General features: G+C 44.1%; 1 protein-coding gene across 6 annotated transcripts in view; it reads left to right on the top strand.

Moving 5' to 3' along the window:
- The first annotated feature begins 2605 nt into the window (after positions 1-2605).
- FN1 (fibronectin 1) overlaps positions 2606-17701 on the top strand; it is a 55408-nt gene continuing 40312 nt past the window's right edge. For 2 of the 6 annotated variants that reach the window (XM_064452115.1, XM_009501674.2), the window contains exons 1-11: positions 2607-2857; positions 3131-3259; positions 4697-4834; positions 6650-6781; positions 6906-7043; positions 9579-9737; positions 11146-11346; positions 11836-12015; positions 13512-13688; positions 14611-14763; positions 16642-16770. In XM_064452115.1, the coding sequence (XP_064308185.1) occupies positions 2698-2857; positions 3131-3259; positions 4697-4834; positions 6650-6781; positions 6906-7043; positions 9579-9737; positions 11146-11346; positions 11836-12015; positions 13512-13688; positions 14611-14763; positions 16642-16770 (1696 nt within the window). In that variant the 5' untranslated portion in view covers positions 2607-2697. Of the gene's footprint in view, positions 2858-3130; positions 3260-4696; positions 4835-6649; positions 6782-6905; positions 7044-9578; positions 9738-11145; positions 11347-11835; positions 12016-13511; positions 13689-14610; positions 14764-16641; positions 16771-17701 lie in introns of all 6 variants that reach the window. The other 4 variants (XM_064452117.1, XM_064452116.1, XM_064452114.1 and 1 more) reach the window with 3 other exon arrangements.

Below are 17701 nucleotides of genomic sequence, written 5' to 3'. Positions count from 1 at the left end.
TAATGCTGTGAGAAGCATTAGACACAGTCACACACTTGCTAACACTGTATTTGTCATTCAATTTTCAGACTGAATTTAATTTTCAGTTTTGTGTAAATAGTTATACTGTCCTTGAAGACCTAAGCAAAATTCCATGAAGTGGACTTAAAGTAGACATAAATGAGGTCAATGTCCATCATTTTGCCTTCACAAGGAATATATCCAGTACATGAACCTTTTAAATGCCATTTAAAAATAATAGCTAAAAGCAGCATGCTGTAAATAGGGGTCACTAAAAGCAGTGTCCTGGAAACGCATCTAAAATCCTTCTTTCTTGGGAGCAGGGACCCTCCTCCTCTAGTGCCTGCGGAGAACTGGTAAGAACTATGTGCCTAGACCTACAGAGGTTATAAACTCCCTGGAGCGCACTTCGGCTATGTTTGCACATCATCTAGCACCCATGGGCTCTTGCTCCAGAGTGAGGACTGCTGGTTGCTTCCTCTTGTTTGCTTATTCCACCTTAGCCTGTTCCTTATGCATTACCTGTACTTAGCTCTTACATTTTAAGCAGGTTTCCCCTAGCAAGTTTTATTTATCATAATCCTCCTGTACTTGAAGACTCCTCATTATCCTTTCCTTTTTCATGTCAATTGAGCTTAATTAGGAGCTTGTAGCAGTAGCAGGACCTGTTCACACTCTCACTAGAAGGGTATGCAGAAGCAAGCACTGGGCAGAAGCAGCGCTACAATGCATACTGTGCAAAAGAAATTGAAAATTACTAAGACCTATACACAGTAACTGGAAAAATGACCTAAAATTGCCTCCCCATTGCACATATGTGGTTCCTAGAAGGAAAACTCTTCCACTGATTTCCACTCAGTAGCGCTTCCTTTGGAGCAGGCCAGGTAAAGTACATCCCAGTTATAAACAGTCATACAGCAGCGTTTTTTGACAATGTGCTTTTCACCTTGCTTTTACCAGAGAATTCCAGATATGTTGTAAGCTGGAATTTGGGGATGACGCTTCATATCTTAGGTTTCAGAAAACCAGGAATACTTTCTGAAAGCAGGTTCTCATTTTGAGAAACTGGATATTTGCTAGTTTATGACGATGTGTCCCACCCCAAAAGCTAAAGCTCCCCCTCGATACAGCCACCTTAGTTTTGTGATTATTTTGAGGGATAATGTGTGTCCGGTAACTCCAAAAAAATGCAGCGCAGTAGATCTAAAAATAAAAATTAAGAAAGATGGGAATTAGCTCACCACAGCTCACCTCAATTGCCAGGTCAGGTTTCAATTTCCAGTAAGTTTTCAGCAGGGAAGTTTGTGTTAATGTATCTGTGGGCATTCCTCATACGGACAAATAGAAAGTTCTTTGAAAACAGATACCTGACATCGCAAGTACGTGCTTTCCTGGGACAAAGCATGTGCTGGATCTATACTCTGCCTACTGAAAGAGTCTTTATTTGAAGTGAGGTATTACTGCTTGCATTTCAGTAAAGATAATACAATTGGTTTGCAATAAGAGCTCGGTGCTCAACTTGCTGAAGAACTCTTATGGAGGCGTGCGGATGTTCAGCTTAAGATGTTGGGAAACACCGTAGACTACTTCACATTCATGTTTGTCTGAAGAGTCACTTTAATAGATCAGGAAACACAGCACAGACTTTTAGATTAATAATCCCTTTGCCAAGACAGAGTATGTGTGAGAGGCACGAAAATGGTTAGCAACACGACCTTGCTATATGATCTAAACTTGAGTGCTGCTCCAGGCACTGTACCAGAACAGGACATGCTGTGCTCTGCTCACTAGCTGCTTCCTACTTGAGAGCCACAATTACAGTGCATGCTCTCAGCTTTACAGTATTCCTTCAAATTAAGGAAAAGAGAGACTTCTTCTGGGAAGAAGACAGGGGAAAGAGGATGACAAAATTCGTGTACAGCAGGGTTAAGTAAGATCATCAAGCTGAAGCTCTCATATACTTAAAAGGGTTCAAAGCCTAGTATTTCTTTTTTCACTTTTCTTTTGTTCTCAGAATTGATTTTGGACAGCAAGAAATAAAGTCAGAGAAAGAGGCTAGTAAGTTTATTTTGAGCGGAATGTAACCACGCCATTTTTTTTCCAAGTGAGGTGTGAAAGATTTTAACCTTGAATCACTGGCAGTAGGTAAAATATCACTTAGGGTTTCCTATTTCCAACCTTCATCCCTGCGCACCTTCATCCCTGCGCAGAACATAATTCCTCCTGAATGGAGTAGTTATCAGCTTACAGGCAGCGTCGCTCAAAAGAAAAAAAAAAAAGGAAAGTTTCTCTCTACCCAAAAAAGCCATTTTGTTAAGCCAAATGTTCCACAAAATGGCACGACAACCTTCCAGCCCGCTCTTCTTGCAGGGACGGGCCTCTCACGCCGTCTGGGCTCCCCGCCCCGCCCGGCCCGGCCCGGCCCGGCTCGGCTCTTTGTGGCGGACGGGACGGGACGGGACGGGCGGTTTGTGCTCGGTGGGGCGGCGGCGGCCCCCGCCCAGCCCCCGTCGGCGCCGAGTCCAATGGGCTCCGGGGCGGCGGCGGCCGCCCCCTCCGCGCACCGCCCGCCCTATATATCGCCCGGGCGGCGCCACTATCCCGTCTGTCGGTCTGCCCTGCGAGCGGCGCCGCTCGTCGTGCCGTGCCGTGCCGTGCCGTGCCGTGCCGTGCCGTGCCGTGCCGTGCCGTGCCAGGATGCCGGGCCGCGCCGTGTGGCGGCTGGCGCTGCTCGCCCTCTGTCTGGGCGCTGCAGCGGCAGGGGGTGGCGGCGGACAGCGCCGCGGGGGCGGCGGCAAGAGCCGGAGGCAGGCGCAGACCACCGTAGTACCTCAGGGCACCCCCGCCCAGGGCAAGCGTGAGTACTGCGGCGGGAAGGGGTCCAGGAGGCAGGGCAGGGCATCCCGGGAGCCGGAATGTGACCCACGCCGAGTGACTCCCGGGTGGACTTCTTCCTCTCCCTCGGGCTCGGCGTGACCCCCACGCGTGCGAGGCAGTCGGTGCCCGCTGCCGGCACGGTTCGCCTGTGCCGTGCCCCTTCCCTCCCTGCCTCTGCCCTCGGTAACGCCAAACTTTTCTTTCTTTTTCCCTCTCTGCTTCCTCCCTCCGTCTCCTCTCCCCCCCACACCAGAGACCTGTTTTGACAATGGAAAATACTATCAAATAAACCAGCAGTGGGAGCGCACTTACCTGGGAAACACGCTGATCTGTACCTGCTATGGTGGAAGCAGAGGGTTTAACTGCGAGAGCAAGCCTGAACGTAAGTTGGTGGTCTTTTTTTGTCTGCATCAAGAACGCAGAATGGCTTTTGATGCTGAGTAAGCTAAGCCTTGTGCTGAGTTATAACTGGCAGTCTGGGTTTTCGGCTGAAGTTTGGTACTTAAGGTCAGTAACGGATCTACATTCAATTACATTGAAGATCTGGCTTGGGATTTTAAGAAATGCTTTTCATTAGCAATGGGCCTGCCACCAGAACCCTGAGCCAAACATCACTCATCTCTCTGGAGGATTGGATCTAAACATTAATTTTGGAGCCAACCTCTTCTTTATGATGAACTGAACTGACTCCTGGACTCGCATCAGGGAAGTTCAAATCTGGAGTCACTTTGCAGCTCTGGCTCTGTGCTGTTTGATTGCTTCACCCCAACTTTTCATAGCTGGGCAGTATGGTCTGCTTGTTTAAAAATATTTCAACTTACAACTTTCCACAGACCCCCAGCCGTCCTGTGAGCTTTCTGTAATTGAGTGTAAAATGAGATTGTTTAGTCTTCTGCAGGAAAAGTTTAGGTAACAGAAAGAGCTTTAAAGCCAAGGTCTCCTGAAAGATGTATCTCTCTGGGTTACGATGTAGTTCAGATAATCAGATGTGATCTATCTCTATTTATTGGCCTGAAGCCACTGGTTTGCCATAACTCCTTTATGTTGCTCTGGAGATGTAAGAGAGAAAAACTGGTTCCTGGCTGACAATGTTCATGTAAGACAGATGGGAGCGACCCAGCAATGTCTGTTGGAAGGCTTGTGTGCTGCCTGCGTCGAGGCTAGAGTATTTTAAGGAGTACTCAGTCCCCTTATTCCCCCATAGAAGGGGGTTTAATCCAGTTTTCCTTCCACTGCAGGGATTCCCAGGTTTTACACTTTCAAAGTCCAATACCAAGTTGCTTTTATGGCAGAGTTAACTTTATTTGTCCGGTAGAGAAGAAGGTTGTTCTGTTGCAGGTCTCAAGTCTGGTGGTAGCACTGACATAACCATTCTGTAATCACTTACTCACGTGTGAGTGTTAACAATTCACAAGTAGGGCTGTCAATTTTGGTGGGACTGCTGTAGAGTTTGGGATTAATATTCTCAATTTTTTGCCAGGTCAGAATGAGGAGGATTAGCATGACAAAGCACACAGCTTCCAGGGGTTGTTTGCTCCCTCCTGTCTTCTGTACTGTTGCACCTCAAACAACTGGATTGTCCCTTTCAGGGCACGCATGTCCATGTGCCATGCTCAACCTCTGGCTCACTGCAGGAGGCAAGCTGAGGTTATTCAGCATCATGGGGACCTTGAGGGGGGCAAATTTTACCCAACTTCCTCTCTGCTCTTCCATCCCAGGAAGAAAGAGGATCCATGTGAGAAGGCAAGGAACGTATGTTTCTTTTAACTGTACGTGTTACTGGCATGGTTACATGAAGTTGATTTTTCTCCCCTCATAGCTGAAGAGACTTGCTTTGACAAATACACTGGATCCACTTACCGAGTAGGGGAGACATATGAGCGCCCCAAGGACTCCATGATCTGGGACTGTACTTGCATTGGAGCTGGACGTGGGAGAATCAGTTGCACCATTGCCAGTACGTAACTAAGAGCCTGTTACTACAGCTATTGTTCCTTAGTGTCATGTTTTCCAGAGAAACTCACACAATATTCCCAATGCCCATTAGCTAGAGTTGGGGAGGGAGGGGGTGGTAATCCAAAGCCTGTTAAAATCTTGGTATTGAAAGTCCTTGCCCATGTACATACATCTGCACAACCAAATTCCTCTTTTATTTAAGAGGTGAAGTGGTATGTGTAAAAACATAGGCCAGAAATTACTGTTAGTGTCCATCCATACAGGTTAGTGCATTTACTATATACAAGAGTGTGTTACATCTTCACTGGGGCATTTATGAAAGTAATTTTTTGACTGGAAGGAAGAGTGAGGGTCTGCTCTGCAGCTGGTGAGTCAGAATAACACCATCAGCATTAATGGGACTACTGTGAGTATTTACCACCTGAGAGCCAGTCCCTCTAGCCTTCAGTGCTGACAGTAGTCCCTGAGGGTGCTGGAGTTTGATACCCAGACACCGGCTGAATGTGTTTCTGCAACTGCTTTTTCACCAGCCTGCCCCACAATTTCCTCTTGTTCCTCACTCTTTTCCCCTGGTCCTTTCTCCCCAGCTCTCCCTTTCATGTGTGTCTCAGTCTGGAAATCCTTTCCTTATTGAGTCACTGAATTGTTCACAATTTCCGTTTAGTTCATAATTAGACTTTCTGTGAGCACAGATGAAGATCACCATGTGTAAGGACTTTTAGACTGAGATTTCAAAGTCCCTGGGGCACTTTTTGAGAAAAGGCTTGCTCTTAAAAGTATCCAGGTTCTTGTTTAAGACACACATGCTGATGCCAGTAGCATTGCTGCAGAGGACTCGGAAGCCAGCCGTCATTATAGCATGGAAAAAAATGCATTGAATCTAATGAGTTGAAGCTCTTCTGAATTTAATGGCATTTTATTGGGCAGGGATGATAAGTATTGTAAGAAAAGAAAGAGTCAGTAAGGAAATTGCAAACATAAGAGCAGTCTCATTTCCTCATCATCAGCCTGGTTTAGAGCTCACTGGAGAGTCTCATTGACTGCAACTGGCTTTGAATCAATCTCCATAACTCTTAGATTCCTTGCTTTCACAAATGAGCCAACAAAACATTTTAGTGGCTCCTGATAAATGTCTGGATGAATGCTTCTCCTCTCTTCCTTGGAAGAAGACCCTATGTTTGCAAACTGCCCTTCACCATGTTTCCCTCCTTGAGAGTGGGCCAAGTGGCAGGTCTGGACTGCCTCAAGGCTGCTGGGCACCAGCAGGCTGGGAATCTGCCTTTCAAGGGCAGGGTTTCCAAACCCAAGAGGACTGATGCCATGTCGGGGAGTCACACCAAGCACTTCCTTATTCTCCACATGCTGGCCTGGCTGCCATGTCCTGTATAGGGAAGGCCAGAGAGGCCCAAGCAGTGCCACCACAGAACAAGATGAAGGCAAACCCTCAGGCTGTGAGCAGGGTCTGAGGGAGAAACAGCACCTCCTCAGGCCCTGGTGTTTGCCTTTCACTAGCCAGGTCTTACCTTTGGTGTGAAACCTGGAGGGAGTTAGCTATGGAGAGAGGATGGGGCCTGGGGGGTGCAGGAAATGCTGGTCAGATGCTGACAGAAAATGGTGGGTACCAATGGAAAATGGGGGGCACCAATTTGCAGGCTGGAGGAAGGAGGCCATGGCCTGCCCCACTCCTTCTCCTCACCATCCCCCACCTCCACCCTACCTGGCCCCCTTCACCCTTGGCTGGGTGGCTTTTACCTTGTCCCCACAATGCTTTCCCTGGTGTGGCCTCTCACTTCAGCTCCCCTGTCTCCCACTGCAGATCGCTGCCATGAGGGTGGCCAGTCCTACAAGATTGGTGATACCTGGCGCCGGCCCCACGAGACTGGCGGCTACATGCTGGAGTGCGTGTGCCTGGGCAACGGGAAGGGCGAGTGGACCTGCAAGCCCGTGGGTAGGTGGCAGCTCCCTTCTCCCCCAGCTCAGTCACAGTGTGTGGTGTCTTCCTTCTTGTCTTCCCTGAGGCGTCTCCGTGTGGAATAGCCCTGGGTGGACTCTCATACCTTTCCCTCTCACAGCTGAGCGATGCTATGACAACACGGCCGGGACATCCTATGTGGTTGGTGAGACCTGGGAGAAGCCGTACCAGGGCTGGATGATGGTGGACTGCACCTGCCTGGGCGAGGGCAGTGGCCGCATCACCTGCACCTCCAGAAGTAAGCACTGGCCTGGCACATGCCAGCTGCTCTGTTTTATTTATCTTATTTATTTTTCAAATCTGTCTTCTGTCAAAAAGAAAAGGTATTCCTTTTTCTGCCTGTTGCAACCAACAGCAGTTTTAGAGGGATGGCCATCGCCTGATAAAGGGCGGGAAACAGACCCCTCTGAGGTGAGAGGGGAGCGCTTGCACATCCCCGTTGCTTTTTGCAATCTGGGGACACATGGGAGAGCTGGTGATATGTGCTGGTGACAGAATGGCTGGATTATTTTGGGTTTTAACCCGCTTGAGAGAGAAAGGTTTAAGAAATCCACAGACCAGCTGAATCACTCGCGCATCCCCCAGGAAGTTGGGGGAATTGCTTGGTCTGCAAAATGGCAGAGAATTTGCCCTAATATCTCCATTTCTGTTTTTAAAAGTAGCCTCCTGAGGGAGAATTAGGTGCTTTTAAAGAGAAATGTTTCCCTGCTCCAACAGCAGGATCTGCCAGATTAAAATGTCTTCTTATTTCTTATTTTTTCTCTTTATTAGTGTTTAATATATATGTTAGCTAAACCAGGATTTGTTTTGTCTGCTCTCCCATCTTGCTTGTTGGTTTTTCACACCATTTTGTCTTCAGTGTAAAATGTTTCACCAGGGCAGGAGTCTTTTTTAGTTTTTACCTCATTGAAGGACATTACCATAAATATTCCATTTTGTTTGCATTTGCAAAGCAAACAGGACTTTTAAAATCAAAAATCTCACTTGTTTATCTACCTTCTGTTACAATTTTGTTAGGAGCAAGCTCCGTTGTGGAGCTGTCATGGTTTATACCAGTTGCCTCAAGAAAATCTAACTTTGTACCTTACACCTTTGTTATGCAAGGTTTGAGAAACTTTTCTGTAGCCTTTAAATTGCCCCATATTCGGTTGCCTTGGGCACACAGATAATGGCTTTCTGCTGATATAAACAGCAGACCTGTGAAGAATAAAAACACTAAGGAGGGTTGCAGTTAAAACTGAAGAGCTGGAGAGACTTGGTTAAGAAATAACCTGTAAAAATCAAACCAGCCGTGACAATATTAAGCCTTTTAAAACCACGTGGGGAAAAATCATTAACTGTCAAATAGGAATGAATAAAACAGAATGTGTTGTTTGTGAATTTTGGAGGAGTTATTATTACTAATTAAAATTATTTGGTAGTATCTTTCCTCCCATAACTCAGGTCTGTGTTGCTGTATCATAGGGGAAATTGCAATAAACTGACCTGTTCATTTTTCATTTGGTTTTTCAAATGTAATCACAGAAATTCAAATTTATGTGTGTAAAACAATAGCTGTAGCCCACAAAGTGGCATTATGCTTCAGTATGTGCTGCTGTTATGTATCTTTTATGGCCAGTGTTTTCCAGAATCACAGCTGATCTGTTGGGGCACATTTCAGCTTTTCATTATCTAACTTGAGAATCTGAGTGTCCATAAGACAGTGTTTTTTCCACATGTTCCAAATTACATTTTGAATACTTCATCAATTTACCACTCTTTTGGCAAATACTCAGTTTTTGGTCATTTTAACTACTGTGAATTAGTAATGTGTTTTCCACATTCGTATTCTATCCCATGTGCTCTTTCAGTGGTAATCTGGCATGATGCATATGTCCTTCCACAGTTCTTCATAAATCCCTGTTCATTGATCCATTATTATATTTGAGCCACTGTATCAAGTTGCCCTTGAATGAAATGGTAAAATGTTGTAATGGAAGAAGAACTAGTTAATCCATGTGGACCTGGCATCCAGACAAAAGTAGTTTGTTATGCTGTCCTTTGAACCCATTTACTCAATTCATCAGGGGCTGTGGGTTGTTAAAGACAACAGGGAGATTTAGAAAGTCTAATATTCCTGGTATGACATGAGCAACCTCTGTTAACTTTACTGGAGCTTCATGCAGACTTCTTTTTGAAGAATGGAATTTAACATATTGCCCTCAAACAGGTTTTAGTTTCTTCAGGCTGAAGTACAGCCCTGAACTTGAACTGTGCCCTGTGTATAGTATGAAATGACCCAGCTACAAAGACTTCTGCTTTAAAAAAAAAACAAAACAAAAAAAACCCCACCCAAAAAAGGACATTAAAACAAGTTTAGGCTTTAAAGGTGTATGCTATTAAAATAACTTTAAAGGTAACTAGCAAGAATGTTTTCAATCCAGAATATGATTTTTCACATTAATTTTGAACACAGCTTACTATGTTCACACTGGGAATGTTATGATGCTAATTTTGACAATGGCTACAAAGTGAAATCGCAGTTCTGGAAATTAATGGGAATTTTCCCTTAGGCTAAAGTGTCAGGATTTTCAGGTGATCTCAGCCTATGCAGTGTAATGCAGGCTTTAGTGCATATAGGACTTGTAATAGTGGGCTGCAGAAAATGAAATGGGATTTCAATAAAGGCTTTGAACCATCAGCTCCTTTTGATAGTGTTGGTGGTTCAGTACTATAAATTGCATGGAGAAGTCACCCAATGCAGAAATAGCTAACAGTCATGTTCCTTATACAGATAGGTGTAATGACCATGACACCAAGACTTCCTACAGAATTGGAGACACCTGGAGCAAGAAGGATAACCGTGGAAACTTGCTTCAGTGCATCTGTACTGGTAATGGCAGAGGTGAATGGAAATGTGAAAGACACACATCCTTGCATACGACTAGCACTGGTAAGTGGGGCATCATAATGCGGAAGGTAGGGGAAGGGATAAGGAATGGCACATTTTGAATGGTTAGGGCTTGATGCTGTATTGTGCCAGCCTAATTCAGGCATTTAGGAGTCTTGTCAGGGAGAGATTGCCAACAAAGAGGGTCAGAGTTCAGGAGATGATCCTTGTTTGTGCATGTGTAGATAAGATAAATTTATGTCTTGTTTCCATGCAGAAATGAGGCTTGCACATACAGATGTGATTGCCTGCACAATCAGTGTCGTAAATCACATCTAGAGCTGTGCATCCATAGGAACTATCTACTAGCTTTGTCTTGGAAGCATGGCACTTTAATATTTGAACTTTATGTATTCGCCTCAGGGTAACTTTGTTGAAATGTCCTTAATTTAAACTCCACTGAGACCATCTGGTTTCTTTGACAAGATAAATACACCTACTAATGGTTAGGATTTAAAAACCAGGAATGACAAGGAATGTATACAATGCTATTTAATACATGTACATTAGATACTTTGTAATTTTGGTGTGAAATATTACCTTGTTTATAGGTGGCATATATTTTTTTGCCGAAGGTTTGTTAAAGTCTTTAGCTTCTAAATTCTCTTTTGCTGTTTCAAGGATCTAGGTTTGCTTTTGGTGAATGTAGTGTAAAATTTCACTGGTTTCCTGCAGTCCCTACACTAATTTTTTTCTTGGTAAATGACCTTTAACGGTTCATTACCAGCAGGCTAACTTCAAACTCTCAGAAGGTCTAAACTTCAAAATGCACAAAGCCTCAAGGTTGCCAGTATTTTGTTTCCATTAATATTTCCCCTATGTCAGCAGAGCTGAATTTGTGGAGATTCCTGTGGGAATCATTAGCAAAAATTTCCATAATGTACACAACAAGGCTCTTAGTCTTTCAGTATTATTCCAAATAAGAATGGACTAAACCCTTTTGATTCAAAGTTTAAAAATTCCAGAGTAAATTAATACATTTGTGTTTTATTTTCCTTTTTCATTGAAAAATGCAAAATTAATCCTTTTTACCTCATGTCCCTACTTCCTTGGTAGTTTTTTTATTGTCTTGTCACTGATCTTGATTTTTCTATTCCAGATTTCCTTAAAATTAATTTTATATGATTGTTTTTAAAAAATTTATATGAAAAGAAGTTGAAGCTCTTAATCCTTTCTAAAGCCACTCTATAGTGGTAGAAACCAGAGGCTATCATTAGCAGAACTGGGAGTTGTTCTTTTAATTTTGAAGTTTGCTAGGTGGAATAGTTAATATATGTCTGGAGAAGCTAAGAGAGTTATGCCTTTGGCCTGATGGAGTGCCTACAGTTTTATTATCTCAGCATGTAATTGAAGCATTCTATTCTTTGGCTTTGCATGTAACATCTCACTTTTCTCCCATGTTCTGCTGCAGGATCTGGCTCTCCTAGTTTCACAAATGTGCAGACTGCGTTGTACCAGCCCCAGCCCCAACAACCTCAGCCTCAGCCATATGGCCAGTGCATAACTGATAACGGAGTGGTGTACTCTGTGGGTATGCAGTGGCTCAAGACACAGGGCAGCCAGCAAATGCTTTGTACCTGCCTGGGCAATGGAGTCAGCTGCCAGGAAATAGGTATGAGTTTGTGTTTAGTGCCTGTTCAGTCCAGTGAAATCTTTGGCAGTGCCCTGCAGTTTAATTTCAAAGTAAAATCCTTTTGTATGTATGTATCAGAAATGTCTTCTGAAGAAGACATATTGGAGAAAGGTACAAGGGGTGAAGAAACAGTTGTTTTGGTTATTTGAGGTCTGGTTCTGTAGGGCAGAAACGTTTCCCAGTGAGTTATATATAACCTGCTGAGGGAAAACAGCCCTTGGGGAGCAGCATTAATAACTTTATTCAAACTGAGCTGCAATAATGTATGTTTGGAAAAGAATGTAAAACAGTGACACAGCTGTGGGGCTAAGTCATCTGTTGGTGTGTATTGGCCCAGGTCCATGGCAGTCAGTGTGGTTTCACATCAGCCAGCAACTTGGCCCAGAGGCTCTATTGCTGTTTCAGAGCCCTAAGATTTGTGAATTGCTTTAAGCCAGAGTCTAATGCTATGATTTGTTTATTTTAAAGCTGTGACCCAAACATATGGTGGCAATTCTGATGGAGAAGCTTGTGTTCTGCCTTTCACCTATGATGGGAGGACTTTCTATTCCTGCACCACTGAAGGTCGCACAGATGGACACCTCTGGTGCAGTACCACTTCCAACTTTGAGCAGGACAGGAGATACTCTTTCTGTACCGAGCAGAACGGTAAGTTCTTCTCAGAGGATCTTCACACACACGTGACCCTCATGCATAGATGGAGGAAAGAGTAGAGAACATAGGGACAGGCTGCCTGAACAATTCTGGTAGTCTGAAGGGACTCTAGGCACACCGCAACAGCAAGGCAGTCCTGTGAATGGAGGGCTGCCTGGAGTGAGGGCACTTTTGTGATCTTGGCATCTTTGGAGTGTGCTCAGGCTGATACAGGTGTCTGTACACAGGTAAGTATACAGGTTTGAGTCCTGTTCTTTCTCCTCTGAGCTGACCTTAGAACAGGAGTACCTCATCAGCATAGAGCTTTCGCCCAAAGAATACTTAAACTTTGCCTTTGCTTGGCTGAGTTGCTAGAGTAATGCCCATATTAGGCTGTGAAGAGGAGGATATCCATGGAGTACAGTTTGTGCAGTCCTCTGTCACTCCCTCCGTCCTGACTATCTAGCCAGGTTGCCATATATAGCAGTAATCTTAATGTGATTTGTGATCACTGATCAAGAGCTGGTGCATGACTAATGCAGCAGCATTCCTTCTTGTCTGTGGATGGTCAGTGTTCTCTCCACAGCACGGATCTACCTGTGTGGTTGCACTTCCTGAAAAGCCCATCAGACATCCATGGAACAGTATCCAGGCAGCTTCTCTGGGACCTGACCTTGGAGGGAATTTTTTACATTCCCACATGAAAATACTTCTTAATCTTCGTAGTTTTTTTTAGTCTGTTCTGCTTCAGTCATTTTTTCTGATAAAAGTTGAGCCTTTCTCTGCCGCACATACAATGTTCTTTTTTTTTTTTTTTTAAAAAAAAAACAACAAAGCAACCCAAAACAAAACAAAAAACCACTGTCCCTATCCACACACACATTCTTGTTTTAGTGAGGCTTCCTGTGGTAAACTGTGGGGAATAAGAAATATCAATATAGAAAAACCTCAACAATTGCCTCCTTGTTCTCCATTATTTGTAAAGCAGAGTTGCTCAAGAGGTGAGTAGTTCAGGTAGATTACTGCCCTCTTTCCACTGCTGCTTGCAAAACATGAAGCTTCCAACCTGCAGGGAGGTTTTGACTTGTCCTGTTGTACATAACCGAATCGTAACCCTTTCCTGAGGACTAAAGCTTTACTTTAAGCCAAAGGGCACAATTAGGTAATAGCCTCAGTGAGGTAATACAGGTATGCTGAGAACTGTGAGTTTATTTGATTCTCTGGGCCTTGACACAGTGGATCTGCAAAGCCGCTTCCCAAACACAGTAAGCTTTGGTTTTCCCTTTCCCTCAGGAATTCCCATTGTTGGCTCCACAACTCCTTCCAAAGCAGTGTTTGAACTGAATTGGCCTTGTGAAATAATTAAAGCCAAGAAAAGAGGCCCATGGATAATATATAGGGTACACATGGGGAAAAAGTAGCGCTAGTATTTTGTTTTTCAAGTTCTTCCCTGTATACTAAGGGAGAGCACAGGTTTGATTTGCGTCTGTTTTCTTTTCACTTCTGTACAGTTTTGGTCCAGACACGTGGTGGCAATTCCAACGGTGCTCTGTGCCACTTCCCCTTCCTGTACAACAACCGCAACTACACTGACTGTACTTCTGAGGGACGGAGAGACAACATGAAGTGGTGTGGAACCACTGAGAACTATGACGCTGACCAGAAATTTGGTTTCTGCCCTATGGCTGGTAAGGCTGTGAACCATAAAGGGATTATGGAATACCTATAAGTGGTTCTTTGAGCTGGAAAGTAAAGAGCTGTCCGCTGTTGTCAGTTATTGATGACTTCCAATGAGCTGCATCCCAGCCCAAGACCCTTTATGGCATTTCTGAAGTTCTGTTTTGTCCTTTTTTCCCCACTGATCACCTCTAGCAGAGACTTAGGCAATGCGAGGAGGAGGCAATTTTCGTTAGTCCTTTGCTACAAGTCAGTGGTAGGCACGCTTCTCAGCTGGTGCGAACTGGTGTAGAACCCTTGGAGAGCATTGGACTGTAGTGCTTTATAACAAGTGAGGTTTTTATCTTGTGTCTGCCAAAGCTTCTCCCTCATGGCTCATTGCTTCCTCTTGCCAGATCTGTGGTTAGGATTAAGTCTGTACTAGTAATATCAGGGTGTTACCCTGAAAATGGCAGTAATGTCAAAATCAGTACTGTGGTCCATTCCTACAACCCATGCACATCTCCATGATGTCGGGAGGGGACGTGTGGAAGGGAATGTGACTACCAATTCTTAAATAGAAGGCCTTTCGTAACTAATGGCAATGTAGTATCTGAGCCCTTTAACAGCTTGAGGAACACGTGGGGCTTCAAATGGCTGTGTTCATATAAAGGCATGTATGTAACAAGAACTGATTCTTTCACACAGCACCCCTTGGACATTGTACAGAAGCTATTTCTAGTAGCTTTCAAATGAAAATTAAAATGGATGATCCCCTACAAGGGATCTGCACTTAGAGAATGTCATCACCCAGCAAAAATGCTATTCGAAATTGAGTGGGTGCCTAAAGCTGCAGACACAGAAAGCACTATGCAGTATGAAGGGGCATCTAAGCTTTCAAGATCTTATTAATTCCAGCCACATAAAGTAACCTTTTGCTTTCTTCTCAACCAGCCCATGAAGAAATCTGTACAACCAACGATGGTGTCATGTACCGTGTTGGGGACCAGTGGGATAAACAACATGACATGGGCCATATGATGAGATGTACTTGTGTAGGAAATGGCCGCGGAGAATGGACTTGCATTGCCTATTCCCAGCTCAGAGGTACTGATTTTCATGTTGATATCACCATTTCAGTCTAAGTGTTTGCAAGGTGTGAGAAATTGGTGTTCTTTTCCATTATGATGAGTTCAAGCCCAGGCTCAAAAGCTGTATATTATCACACTTTTCTTTGGAGTAGAAAGAGAATCAGACTGTGTGAAATTCGTGTCTTGTCTACATGCTGAAAAAAGTCTATTTCAGCCTTTGCAGGCTAGCAAGCAGGGGCAAAACTTGATGAGCTTAAACAGGAGGTATCCCTACCTCCTTCTGTCTACTGTGACTTTACAGTAAGCCCAGCAGAGGCACCTACCCCTCTCAAGAACGGAAGAAACTCCAGACTAGTCTGAAGTTTAAAAGTAGAGCTGTCTTGTTTTATTGTTCTGCAGTGAAATTTTCAATTCCTCTGTACCGGATTAGTCCTTTGATTGCTAATCTATATGAAAAGTTGGCAGGACAGCACTGAGATTAGTCTTATTTATTTATTTATATGAGTGGTCCAAGTGGAGAAGTGCTTAAGTAATACCAAAAAAAGAAGACTTAAAAGCACAGACATTCGATCATCCTACAGCTAGCTCACAGCATTGGCTTCATGTCTGGAAAAGGCAGGGGGTTGCTGTCAAGCAGCCAAGAAAGGTCTCTTAACACCATTGCTGAAATGGGATATAATTTATAGGGAAAGGCTCAGTCAAGGGCTTTGGGAGGTGGGTTTTTTTGTTTAGCGCTTTGTTTTTTTTAAAATGCATTTACTTCAGAATAGTGAGAAATGCATTGCTAAAAGTTCTGGTCTGTGACACTCCTTTTTTCTATGTACACAGCTAGTTCTCTGCAGTTTCATTCTGGAGTTGAAGTGGTCTTTCTTGGTGAGGGAGAGTAGAGGTACTTTGCTTTTTCAAAAGACATAGGTTATCTAAGTAGAGCTGTTTAAACACAGCAGCCAGAGAAGGCCCTTAGTACCCGTAAGAGGGTCTGAGCACTGCTTGGTTTATCCTGACGCCATGCCCGTGGTGTGGGAAAGTATGGTGGGGAATGAAGGCCTGGGATTAACTGAGTCACTTCCCCAAGGACAGATGGTCTGTGATTGACTCCGGAACTGAACTTGGGTCTCTCGAGTCCCAGTTAACAAAACAACATGCCTCTGGGGTGGTTTTCTTGTTTGTCTTTCTGCTCCTCACTATGATTAGACTGGTGTTGGGAATTGTGGGCAGATCAGATTGACACATTGTCATCGAACTTAACAGACAGATACCATTGTACTTAAGCATGGGATCTGGTTACTGTGTTTTGAGGGAATAGTAAATTAGTAGGTACCAGTAGTGACTTGGATGTGTAATAGATTTGCTCCTGTCTTCAGATTACTACAAAATGTAGCAGAGATACTCGGCAGAATAACATTGTGAGGATGTTTATACCTCTTCATGGTATCTTTATGAATTTGGATTAGCCGTTTTCTCCTGGTATAGTTCTAATGATTTCAGACAGTACTCACTGAGTATTCCAGTCTAGACCTTCCTAAGAGGAAGTAGTGAGAGTTAGTGTGCTATTTTAGATTTTTCTTCACATGAGGAATACCTCACAAGGAAGAACCAGGCAGTTCTATAGTTTGAGTAACACATAGTACTTCAGATTGCATCCTGCAGACCTCTTTTCTGCAAGTGTTGCTTATTTACACAGTGCTGATAAATGAACTCAGGAGCAGCGGTATGTATGCAGCACTAATCTGTGATAATCACAGGTAGCAGGAGGGCTCCCTTTGGCATGAATGGAGCTTGGTGTGGTCAGTCTCTGTAAGCTGATCAAGAGGAAGGAACAATGTGCCAACAAAAGGATTTTGTCTTAACGCTTAGAGCTATTGCTGACAGAAGTGTCTCTGCTCTTTCTCAGACCAGTGCATTGTGGACGGTATCACCTATGATGTGAACCAGACCTTCCACAAGCGTCATGATGAGGGGCACATGCTGAACTGCACATGCTTTGGCCAGGGCCGGGGGAGATGGAAATGCGATCCTGTTGGTAAGTCACCAGCTGTTCTCACTTGTTAAACACAGACTGTGGCTGTGTAGGAACTGGTTATGGTATGGTGAAACTGGAATGTGAATATGGACCCAGTCTTTGCCTGCTTTCTGCCCTGAATTGCACAACTGCAAAAGTAGAAGTAACACTGGTTTTGCTGGGGGGTAAGTGAAAGGGGATTCCTAGTTTTAAAGACATAACCTTGGGTTATCAGACATGCCACAGAAGAAGTCAATGATGATGCAGTAGTAATGGATTGTGGCAACATACCTCTTAAAATATAGCAGGTTGTGGTAACAGGGCATATTAACACCAGGCTGGAGCAATTTGGCTGAACTGTGGTACCTGAGCTGTCAGCCCAGCAGGCAGGGCGCTCAGACTGAACGCTAATAATATGCAGCTAGGTACTGATGGTAAGATCAGTTTTCTTTCCTTTCTCTATCCTAAAACATTTAGATCTCCTCATTGAACTGAGGAATGAGCGCCAGCCTATATTAACTTACCTTGGACTAAATTGATTTTTTTGGCGGCCCTTTGCTTTGGCAAAGAGAGAAAGCTCAGGATGAGAACATGTGTTAATAGCACTCTGGAGGTTAGCTAAAACCATCATGGTTCTCTGCATGAATGAGATTTCATCTCTTCCGCCTCCCCCCTTCCCTAGCGAACCTTGATTGGAAGATAAGACCTGGCTGTTTGGTTTGCAATTACTAAATCCAGAGAACTTCAAAGTATTGCCAAGGAAATCTATTAGAAAGTACTAGTGGCTAAGTTCTGCTTTATTTACAGTAACGTCTGTACAGGTTCACTGGAGGAACTTGGATTGTAAAGTTCCTGAAAATCACTTCTTTGAAAGAAGGGGAGAGGGGATGATTTCAGCTGTCTAGAAAGGTGCGCTTGGTTTAACTTTGGCTCCCTCTAAACGAGGCTTCTG

This window comes from Phalacrocorax carbo, chromosome 5, assembly GCF_963921805.1.
Source record: "Phalacrocorax carbo chromosome 5, bPhaCar2.1, whole genome shotgun sequence".
Lineage (NCBI taxonomy): Eukaryota > Metazoa > Chordata > Aves > Suliformes > Phalacrocoracidae > Phalacrocorax > Phalacrocorax carbo.
Note: the sequence above shows the minus strand (reverse complement) of the source record. Positions and strands in the feature narration are given on the sequence as shown.